At 39.4% G+C, this 11,582-nt stretch overlaps 1 protein-coding gene across 1 annotated transcript; it reads right to left on the reverse strand.

Annotated features, from left to right (window-relative positions):
- Positions 1-5,329: 5,329 nt before the first annotated feature.
- Positions 5,330-11,576, reverse strand: LOC122648334 (protein TIC 100-like). The gene is made up of 5 exons (XM_043841563.1): positions 11,255-11,576; positions 11,027-11,098; positions 9,169-9,258; positions 8,899-9,072; positions 5,330-5,818 (listed from the first exon to the last, which is right to left on the reverse strand). Exons 1-5 carry the CDS (start codon positions 11,494-11,496, stop codon positions 5,626-5,628), a joined length of 771 nt encoding a protein of 256 aa, XP_043697498.1. The 5' UTR covers positions 11,497-11,576; the 3' UTR covers positions 5,330-5,625.
- Between the last annotated feature and the right edge of the window lie 6 nt (positions 11,577-11,582).

Genomic DNA, 11,582 nt, shown 5'->3' on the forward strand with positions numbered 1-11,582 from the left:
GATATTAGACATAAATAAGTGTGTTTGTCCTGTGTCTATCCTGGTTTCTGGCATAAGTAACTGCCTGTCCTGCTTTCCCACTAAGTGAAACTCCTATTTGGACTTTGTTTTTGCAAATTCTGATAGTGTCATTGTGTTTAAATGGCCTAAAATTGGCTGAATACCAAGTTTCAGACCAAACTAGGTCTAAAACCCACCGAGTTGAGGCTTCGAGTCGGAAAAAAAAATGCACCAACTCGGCGAGAACTCGACTCGGTTTTTCCAAGGGTCGAGTTGGTACCGAGTTCCGAGTTTTAGTACCTTGGTTAAGATGACTTCAATCCGTATTATGTTGAGCATTGTAGCTGTAGAAGATTTGCATCTTGAACAATTAGATGTTAAGACTGCATTTCTCCATGGTGATTTGGATGAGGAGATCTACATGCATCAACCTGAAGGATTTGAAGTAAAGGGAAAGGAGAAGTTGGTTTGTAAACTGAACAGGAGCTTGTATGGTCTCAAGCAAGCCCCAAGACAATGGTACTTAAAATTTGACAAGTTTATGCAAGACAGAAAATTTGCAAGATGTCAATCTGACTATTATGTTTATTTTCAAAGTTTGAAAATGGAGACTTTATTATTCTTGCATTGTATGTAGATGATATGTTGGTTGCAACCTTGCAAGAAATAACATGCAAAGAATAAGTGATCTCAAGAAAAATCTGTCCAAAGTTTTTAACATAAAGGATTTGGGTGAAGCAAAGCAGATCCTTGGCATGCAAATAAGGAGAGACAGAAAACAGAAGAAGCTGTGGCTATCCCAAGAAGGATATGTGGAGAAGGTGCTGAAAAGATTCAACATGGACAAGGCAAAGCCGGTGACCACTCCATTGGCAGCTCATTTCAAGCTTTCAAAGGATTTGTGTCCTTCCACAGAGGAGGAGGAGTTCATGGTAAAGGTGTCATATTCATCAGCAGTTGGGAGCTTAATGTATGGAATGGTGAGTACAAGGCCAGACATTGCACATGCAATGGGAGTTAGTAGGTTTTTCCAAAACCCAGGAAAGGAGCATTGGACAGCAGTTCAATGGATACTTAGGTATCTAAGAGGTACATCCAACTATTGTTTATGCTTTGGTGGTACTAATGTTGATGTACAAGGTTTTATAGATTCAGATCATTCAAGAGACAAAGATGGTGGAAGGAGTACTACAGGGTATGTTTTCACTGTAGGAGGAACAGCAGTTAGCTAGATTTCGAAGCTACAGAAGGTGGTTGCTCTTTCAACCACAGAGGCAGAATATGTTGTTGTAACTGAAGTTAGTAAAGAGATGATTTGGCTTCAGAGGTTTATGGAGGAGTTGGGTAGGGTGCAAGAGAATAGCATATTATAGAGTGACAGTCAGAGTGCTATTCATTTCGCAAAGAACTCAGCTTTTCATTCAATGACAAAGCACATTCCGTTGAGGCACTACTTCATTCGGTCTGTTTTGGAGGATGGGCAGCTGAAGCTTAACAAGATAGATGGCAATAAGAGTCCTGTTGATATGTTAACAAAGGGAGTTGACAGGGAAAAGTTGGGACTTTGCTCAACTTTGATTGATCTTCTTGGATGATGGTGTTGCTCGAGCAATAGGTGTTAAGGGTTCTGTTTTTCTTTGGAATGTTGGTATCAGTCTTCAAGTGGGAGATTGTGATTGGTGAAGCCTGATTTCGGTCCAGAAAGTGCAGTTGGGATCTTCGGAGGGCCTTTTTTGGCCTCGAATCTACCTCGGATGGCCTAAAAAGGGCGTACATCACTGCCAAAGGCTATGAGTTGTGTTGGGCTCATCGAGACCTTCGAATCGATATGTTTTAAGACATATGTTATGTTTTGGTCCAACCCTGTCCGGTTTGGCATTTTTTGGGTCTGGGGACATTTCTGTACTTTCTCAGGTTAGGGCTTTTCTATATAGTGTTCTTATCTCTGGGAGGGTTGTGTGAGAGGTTTTGTAACATTTCCAAAAGATAGTGAAATCTGTTTAATTGCTCGGCTGTGGACGTAGCTTCCCATCTTGGGGGTGAACCACGCAAATCCCTGGTGTTGTGTGTCTTTTCTATTTTTATTTTTTTTTTTTTTACTCTACAAATCGCCATTCTGGGAGTTGTTTTCTTAACGTTCTCTTCCTCCCAAGGTATTTGGGTGTGTCTGCTATATCCATGTCAATAAATCTGCTAAGACTGAGCTTGAACCCAAGGCACTCAAATGCATTTTCCTTGGATATTCCTCCTCTACCAAGGGGTATAAGTGCTACCATCCCTCTTCCCGAAGGCGACTTCTCTCCAAAGATGCCACCTTCTTTGAATCTATACCTTTCTTTACTCCTCATCAACATCCTCTTCAGGGGTAGCATAGTGAGAATGAAGAGGCTATTAATATCCCTTTCCTCCCATCTTTGCCTGCTTCTCCATTTTTGTTTGATATTGGGAGACACAAAAAAGGGGAGGTATTTGTCCAAATAGGTATAGTTCATGGGGTGGTGCTGATATTGATGATCACTCGGGTGTTGGTTTTGGTAATGAGAAGGATTACCACCTTGTGTACTAGAGAAAGAAGAACAAGCAAAACAAAACCTGCCAAGAGTCCTCCTTGGATCCACATCCTAAGATACATCTTCCTCAATCAGGTGGCATCCCTCCTCTTCCTTCTGATTTAGACCTTCCTATTGCTGTTAGAAAAGGGAAGAGAGTTTGCACTAATCCTATTGCCAATTTGTTTCCTATGATGCTCTCTCTCCTACAGGTCTTGCTTTTAGTGTTGCCCTCTCCTCTAATTCCATTCTAAAAAATGTCACTAAGGCTATGTCTGACCCAAAGTGGAAGCAAGCTATGCCTGAGGAAATTAAAGCTCTTGAAAAGAATGGTACTTGAAAATTGGTAGATTTTCCCAGGAAGAGAGTTCTAGTTGGATGCAGGTGGATCTACACAATCAAGTATCGGTCAGATGGTGTGATTAAGAGGTACATGGCAAGGTCGGTGGCCAAAGAATACAGTCAGGTGTACGGGATTGACAATCAAGAGACATTTGTTCCTGTGGCTAAGCATAACTCTATAAGAGTTCTATTATCATTGGCAACCAATAAAGATTGACCATTATATCAATTAGACGTGAAGAATGTCTTCCTCCATAGTGACTTGGAAGAGGAAGTGTTCTTGGCTTTAAGTTCCCTTCAGCTGAAGGGAAGGTGTCTCCTCAAGAAGGCTTTATATGGTCTAAAACAGTCTCCAAAAGCTTGGTTTGAGAGGTCCAGGTAGGCTATTCTGAAGAGTGGATATTCCTAGAGTCAAGATGATCACAGTTTATTTACTCAACGAGGTAATAGTACTATTACAGTACTTATTGTCTAGCTGATGACATTGTACTGACTAGAGATGACAGAATTGAGATAGCTAGGTTAAAGACCTACCTGGCTCAACAATTTGAGATTAAAGATTTGGGTCCCTTAAAGTATTTCTTAAGAATTGAAGTGTCAAGGTCCAAAAGGGGAATCAACATATGTCAAAGGAAATTTGTTGTTGATTTGTTGAAAGAAACGGAGATGTTGGGTTGCAAACCAACAAGTTCTCCTATTGAACAGAATCATAAACTAGGAGAAGATTGTGGTCCCTCTCCTGTTGATGCACAGAAGTACCAGAGGCTACTGGAGAAGCTCATCTATCTGTCTATGACTCACCCAGATATTTCTTTTGTTGTGAGAGTGGTGAGTCAGTTTATGTTGCTCCCAAGAGTGGGCACTTGGATGTTGTATACCGCATTCTCTGATACTTGAAGTCCTCTCCAAGGAAAGGACTATTGTATGCTAGGCACAATCACTTGAGTCTCGAAGGCTTCATAGTTGCCGACTAGGTTGGATCCATCTCAGACAGAAGGTCTACATCTGGCTATTGCACATTTGTGGGTGATAATTTGGTCACATGGAGAAGCAAAAAAACAGCATATTGTAACTAGATCCAGTGTAGAGGTAGTGTTTAGGGCAATGGCTTATGGAGTTTGTGAACTCATATGGCAGAGACGATTGGTTTAGGAGTTGGGGTTTGATGCTGAAGAACCTATGCGGCTCTACCATAGTTGTTAAGGCGAATCAAGAGGATGGAAAGGACTAAAAATCAAGTCGACACCAAAAGTCAAGGCGAGAGAAATGCGCCTGGACGCCAAGGCGTCGCCTTGACAACTATGGGCTCTACTGTGATGACAAGGCAACTATTAGCATTGCTCACAATCCGGAGCAACACGATAGAACAAAGCACATCTAAGTGGATCGGCACTTCATCAAGAAGAAGATAGACTCTGACTGCATTTGCACCCCTTTTGTGAAGACTAGTGATCAATTGGCAGACATCTTCATTAAAGGGCTTACTTCTCTTCAGTTTGTTACTCTATTAAGCAAGTTGGGAATGCATGACATTTATTCTCCAGCTTGAGGGGGAGTGTTAGAGTTTGTGTAGTAAGGGTATTTTAAGAACTAGTTTGTTAACTAGTTGCCTTATATTGTAATTTTCCTCTTTTACCTTTTACCTCCCTAGGGAGTTGTATGTAATTTCTTTCATATTATTAATGAAGTAGTATAGGTGTGGAGGAGACATCTCTCCAGCACAACTTTCCACCGAATTCTCTTCCTCTCCATTTCCTTGTTGTCTTCTTCTTCTTCTCCTCCTCTCATCTTCTTTCTTCTTCCTTACTTACATCCATTACCTAAAATCCAACTAGTTGAGATAAGAAGACGAAGTAGCTTGTTATAGTCAACTACATAGAGAGAGGGAAGAGGGTATTCAACCCATCAATCTTCTTTTTCTCCTCTTTTTTAGGTCTTTCTGTCTGCTGCAATAATAGTGGTGTTTCTAATCATGTTATTCATTGTTTCTCCTTTTGGTCTTCGTCTGGGTTATGCAATTCTTAATCTATTGAAATGGGTTACTCGTTTTATTTAATTCTTTTCCAATGATGATCAATGCTATTAGTTTTAGACATCAAAGCATGCCCAAGGCAACTATAGTTCTGATCCTATCCATTGCTATGTTATTTCTAAGAGACTGTATAATCTTTCTTGCCAATGAAATGCTACAGAGGTGTCTGATCTTTGCTGTGATTAATTTTCTGAAACGATTCTGTTAAGTGCGACCTATACAGGTTTTCAGTTTTTCCCAGCTACAGAACGTTTTTTTCTTTTCATTGCTACCATATAGTATTTAAAGGATCCAGAATCGATCCAAAAACACAGAAACACAAAAAACTGTGCCAGACCCAGAATCGGTTTTTTAGAACAGAAAAGTTGCCATACACACCCTAAGCTAATACTTACGTCATGATACAAATAATATTATTTTTATTAAGTTTTATCATATTCAAATGTTTCAAAATAAGACAAACCAGGTCAACTTCTCCAAATTCTCAAACTGTACCTGACTCAGTTTCAAATTCAGACAAGCTATTCATGTCCGAAACAGATGTCAGACAAACATCTTGTCCAGACACAGGTTTAGCAAGGTCAGAAATAATTAATCGAACAGTTGATCAAATTTTATCACTCCCAATTATATCGTTAGTTAGCTTCTTCAAAATTATGATGTCAACCATACACATATGACCATCCAACAGATTTACCACGGTCAGTGTATCTGATATGGCATATACACCTTATCTATAAAACGTGCATTGGCAAGACAAAGAAGCAAAATCAAAGCACCTAACAATTGTTCATTTGCACCTACATATATCGGACGCTCATTGATTTCATATACACCACAGCCATGCATCCTGCCATGCTTCCACTGCCCGGCATATCGGTATCGACCTTTCTCTCTGAAAACAAAAAAAAAATACTGATAAGTAACAATATAAGACTCCAAGTCCTAGACAATAAATCAAACTACAAATAAATGGACGGAATGAAATGGAGAAAAAAAAATTTGATTCTAATAGCTTCAACGTATCTATTTTCAGAAGAAGAGAACTTTGGAGTTAAATTTCATCCCGACACCTAAACTTTCAGAAATAGAAAATTGAAACATATTTTCTGTTTCATTTTCCTTCCCTTTTTTTTAACAGATAATAAAATTCTATCAGAAATCAATATAGTGTACAACAACTGCAAGACAGACAAACATTATCAGCATAAATGCCCAAATACAATAGAAAGAACTCAAATAGGAAAATTTCTCCCAACCACCGTAAGAGGTCTCACAACACTTCGCCTGGCTAACTCATCCTGCATGGAATTCGCTGATCTGGGCTTCCAAGAGAACTAATGAGATGTCACCATATGAGGTCACACAACACCTTGCCTGGCTAACTCATCCTGCATGGAATTCACCAATCTGGGCCTCCAAGAGAACTACTGACATGTCTACAAAGATTTGAAACTCTCAAACCCCACTATTGGAATGGTTGTTGAATCAATATCATTCAAATCGAATTGCAGGTCAGCAATTCATAACACCACCTGAAAGAATTACCACTAAGTTGTGCAAGTCACTCACTGAGGTGCAGAATCATGTGACCAGTTATGATTCAGCGACTTATACCAAATCCAGAAACTGAGTAAACTTAAAGGAATTCGGCAAGCTCAGTCTAATTTTTTCATGCTTTTTTTTTCCCTTTTTGTTTCTAGAAGGCATCTATGGCCATATAACACTAATCCCAACCAACCGTTTATACTATAAACCCTAAATAAAAATTTACAGATTTGGGATTTTTTTTTTCCACCTCAAAACCCCTCCTTGAGGTAAGCTTCATAAAAGGGCATTCCCAGTGCATGTCTGCATGAGGCTTCCGCCACTGTGGGGTCTGGGGAGGGTCATAGTGTATGCAGCCTTACCTTCGCTTCGTGGAGAGGCTGTTTCATGACTCGAATCCGTGACCACTAGGTTGCAATGAAGTAAGCTTCATATATCTCAAAAAATGGGGGATTTCACTTTTAAATTTTGCAATCTTTTCTATATCGAAGGGGCTTACGCCTCCTTTTCCTTTTTCTTTTTTTTTTTAGATTTTGGAAATTGGAGTATTTAGTCCTTTGTTTATGATTATCTATTTATGAGTATTAAGGTGTGACAATATGACCAAATTGCTATGGTTCTTGGACTTTGGAATATAGCCTATATGCACTTAGTAAGTTCAGCCCTAACCAGATCACCTTCACGTATATGGCTTGAGTGCGCAAGAGATATAGACCCAGCATGATCTCTAACCACACTACCTACTTCTGAGTTCTGAAGGACCAGGACTTCCTAAAGAGCACCCATCAAAATTCAGCTTGACGCCTCAACCATGCTGATAGGTGAAGGCACCCACTCATGAATAACTCTTATCTAGTTGATTACTCCACTACCACAAATGACCAATCACGGGAAAATAGCTGCATAAGAAACCCAATCCATCACTACTTCATGAGAAGAGAAAGAATCTCTAAATATCCTAGTTTCTTCCCAAAGATGCCATGACGGGGTACACAGTTTAGACTGAAATCTAGAAGATCCTTACTTAATACTTATAGAACTGACCCATTACAACAGAAAACCCAAGAATACTTAGCCCATGACCCATATAACCCATTGGGGACTTAAAATTGAGTCTAATTAGGCCCAATCAACTGTGCTGCTTGCATCAGAGAAAATAGATAAATGGCTAGAACAAAGCTTAAATAAAATCAATGATTGTTTGGGGCATTTGGTGGGATCTTGATTAAGATTGGAGGGGAATGTAAAATATCTCCTCACTCTTGGAATGCAGTGAGAATAGGGTTTGACTTCAGGGTTTAAGGTAGGTGTGTGAAAACTAAGGTTCAATAGAGAGAATTAAGATACATACTGAAAACTAGTGAGACTATGTAGGGAAACAATATGAAGTTACTGTTCAACAAAAAATTCTACTTACAAGACCAGGAAAAAGATAATTAGAAAGTTTAATACTTTACATACGGTAAATCCCGTTCATCTGCTATATCCCCCCAAACACCTACTCAAACTTCAATTTTAGAATTAAAATAACTTAAGAAAATGACCACCTAATAATCAGGATGCCTATTTATGATTTGAAATGCCAAACAACTTGTAAAAGAAAGCCAAACTGAATAGTACCATCTGCACAACTCAACAGGAAAAGAAATTACAACAACTACCCTCGATGACAACTTAAAATAAGTGAAACAAAAATAAAGAAAACAAGAGGATCAAAGACTAAATCAAGGCTGCTGTCTCCCGCCCACCCCTCAACAGGTTAACCACCTCTTCACAATATTGTTATCAGCTACACCCCCTGGTAGCACCATATGGGCCCAATGGCAGAGATAAACCCCAATTCTAAGAAGAATCGGATTGTTTTATGTTCTGCATCAGCAGGCAAGAACCCAGCCTATAACAACCCGAACTCCACATACTGCCACCTCACTCACTGCCTAAATAGTTAATACAATCGCTCGCTGGACACAAGGAGCTGATTGCCTCACACTTTTCTCATTTGACAGAATAAAATTTTAATGGCCCATGTACAGAGAATAAATGGCAGACACATACATATGTCAACAACAATCACCGTTCATGTAGCCATCTACATGCTTCCATTAGATAGAAATGTTGTTCCCCTGAATTGCCAAAAAAGGCCTACCTATTGAGAGGAAAACTGTGCAGACCTTCATTTTGCAATATTAAGGCAATTGGTCAAACATATTTTAAAAAAATAAATAAAGTTTAAGAATTTTAGTATGCCAATTAGAATTTCACTCTTATCTCACATTCAGCAAAAAAGATGACATGATAGTAATTGCATACACTAATGATGGTCTCAGTGAATGAGAAGAAAGTGCTATGATAGAAACAATAAAACTGCACACAAAATTCAAGTCCTTGCAATGTTAAGGAGCTAATTTTTGAAGGATAGAAACATACGGTTTTATCCCAAACCGCCGGATCCATTCATTATTTTCATAGAACGGAATTTCATATTTTCCACCCGCTAAACGGATGCTATCTTCAATATCCATCTCCAGCCATTCTCTATCTTCTGGTGACATGAAATCACGGGATATGATTTTCCCCTCTGCACGCATTTTTGCTTCGAGTCTGAAAAGACAAGTTGAAATGACATATAATTTAATAAGTTATTTAGAGGAGAATAGAATTACTTCTAGGGTTCTTTACTCGTGATGTCATACGTACTCAGAACCTGGCACAGGTTCGGGGCTAGGTATGTCAACTTCAACAACACCATGACCTTCCATATTGTTTTGAAGCCATTCACCTTCATACCTATAAGCACAAAGACCTCTTCAGATATACTTAAAAGGGAAAAAATAAAACACTTGATAGTATAAAACACGTTTAGACACAAGACCACAATGATGTTCCCAGTATCCTGAATGATATGATGGAAAACCTTCTAGTTATATACTCAGTTTACTAGCTGTTATGAAAACTAACCAAATTCACTCTAAAATCTCAATATACAAACCCCAAAAGGTAGATCAGATAGCAATGACCAACACCTTACAAATAAGAGTTTATGAGTTCAACTCTCCTTGGGGCCTATCTATTCCGCCCCCCCCGGCAAAAAAATAAAAAAATAAAAAAAACCTCCATATACTGAACAACATCTTTAGTAGCCTATCTGTCTTCCATATCGCCAATAACAGCTATCAAGTAAACGAGTAGTTTTTCAAACGAAATAAAAATAAAGCAGCAGTAAAGTGCGTGATGCAGATTCATCACCAAATAGGGCTTGTTTCATTGGGAATAAGTCTAGGGTTGGGTTACATACATGTTGGGCCTTTGATCCCATGGGTTTTTAATGTAATAGGCCACTTTTATGGGCCTAAAATATGGGTATATAGGTTACATACGGGATTAGCCCAATACTTAGTTTATTTTTATGTTTTTTAATTGAACCGATTCAAATTGGTTGCATCCAATTGATTCAATTTAAGTGATCATGTGACTTGGTTAAGTGGTCATGTGATGTACGTTGGGCTGAATTAGGACTCTATAAGTCCAGCCATGTTTTGAGTCTATTTCATTTAGTATTCTAGTTTCCTAGTCAGTTTAAGTTACCTAATAGGTTAGGGATAGGGTTAGGCCATTCCTTTTTAGTGTCTAAGTCTATTTTTTAGTCTTCTATATAAGTTTGTACGGGAGGCCAGCATTGCATACGAATTTGATTAATAAAAATTAGCTTTATGCTTACTGCCATTGCTGCTGCTCTTTGTGAGTGTATATCCTTGTGGATCTCAAGGTGGATAGGGTGGGTGGACTCCTGCGACTCCTTGCTTCGTGAAGATCGGGAGGTTTCTTCAAGTTATCAAGCTGCTGCCATTGTTCTCTGCAATCCAGTAAGTTTGAACCTGCTATTTGTTTTTAAACCTTCTTCTACCAGCCTTTATCTTCCCTTAGACCTAATCCACATTCCCCTCCATCGATCCAGCCTTAATCTCCATTAAACCTGCAACTCCTATCTCAACTAGGACTCCCCCATAACTCCAGATTTAGCCATCAATTTCGAACCCTACTTCCAACCTACATCCCCCACACCTCTCCCTACACTCGACCTTAAACCTAGCCCTTAGTCTCCACTACATCCCCTCCATTCTCCCACTCCATTAAACCCAAAACCTGCAACTCAATTCTGTCTAGAATTGCAGAATTTTAAAACCTTCCCAAATCCAATTATTTCTATCCCATAATAACCCCCTAGACCTGCATATTAAAGTCATATAAGGCCCATTCCCAAATTCCCATCCTAAACCCTAGAATTAACCTAAAACCTAGTGCTGTCCATTCGAACCAGCAACCCCTTTTGCTATTGATTATGTTATCTGGCTCCTAGTAGGTCTCCTACCTATCTAGGACTACATTAGTGCGCCAATTCATTAAGGAATCTTAGATACCATTACTTAAAAAGTTGAATGCATATGGCCATATAGAACACAATTTCTTCCCCGCCCCCCAAAAAAAAAAAAAATCATAAAGGGTAGGAGAACAGAGTGAACACTGTATCATAAATGACAAAAAAAATGAGACGAACCTGACCAGCCCGTCTTCAGCTACATAAACACCTTTTCCATGAGCCAAGTCATCCCAGACAGTGCCTTCATATCTTCAACAAAGTTACCAAGCAAATGATTAAGAAGAGTAGAAAGAAATAAAATTCGAGCTGTGAATACCTCCAACATATGAAGCCATGGAAATTAAAGCACTACTAGATTACCAATGGCTGATAGGGAATAGCAAACGTAGATAGAAATACACTTACGAGCTCCCATCCGCGAAAATGTAGCTGACCCATTTGAGGAACTCCTCAATCCGATCGAGCTCTTCGATTACTGACTTGGGGTTCGCAATGTCGTGATGGTTGTCTGGTACGGCTGGATAGTATTTCCGATATGGCATGTAGAACGGCGCAATTTGTGGGTCTCTTCCCTCACTGATTTCCTCCTTAACAACCTCCCAATCTTCCTCGTCGGCCCAAACTGGATCCCAACCAGGTTTCGTCATCTTCAAAGGAGCATCTGCCCAGAGCTCCTTGAGGTCCTCTTCCCTCCAGTTCTCTGGGTCCTTCGGGAAGTTGAAGCGGTCTTCGT

Source organism: Telopea speciosissima, unplaced genomic scaffold (genome assembly GCF_018873765.1).
Source record: "Telopea speciosissima isolate NSW1024214 ecotype Mountain lineage unplaced genomic scaffold, Tspe_v1 Tspe_v1.0809, whole genome shotgun sequence".
In the NCBI taxonomy this organism is placed as follows: Eukaryota; Viridiplantae; Streptophyta; class Magnoliopsida; order Proteales; family Proteaceae; genus Telopea; species Telopea speciosissima.

Bases quoted from the DNA above. Each gene is read 5' to 3' on its own strand.
- LOC122648334 (XM_043841563.1), bottom strand. From the start codon at position 11,496: ATGACGAAACCTGGTTGGGATCCAGTTTGGGCCGACGAGGAAGATTGG. The intron at 9,073-9,168 runs GTACGTATGACA...TTGTCTTTTCAG, and splicing joins GAACCTGTGCCAGGTTCTGA to ACTCGAAGCAAAAATGCGTG. The intron at 5,819-8,898 runs GTATGTTTCTAT...TTTTGTTTTCAG, and splicing joins CGGCGGTTTGGGATAAAACC to AGAGAAAGGTCGATACCGAT.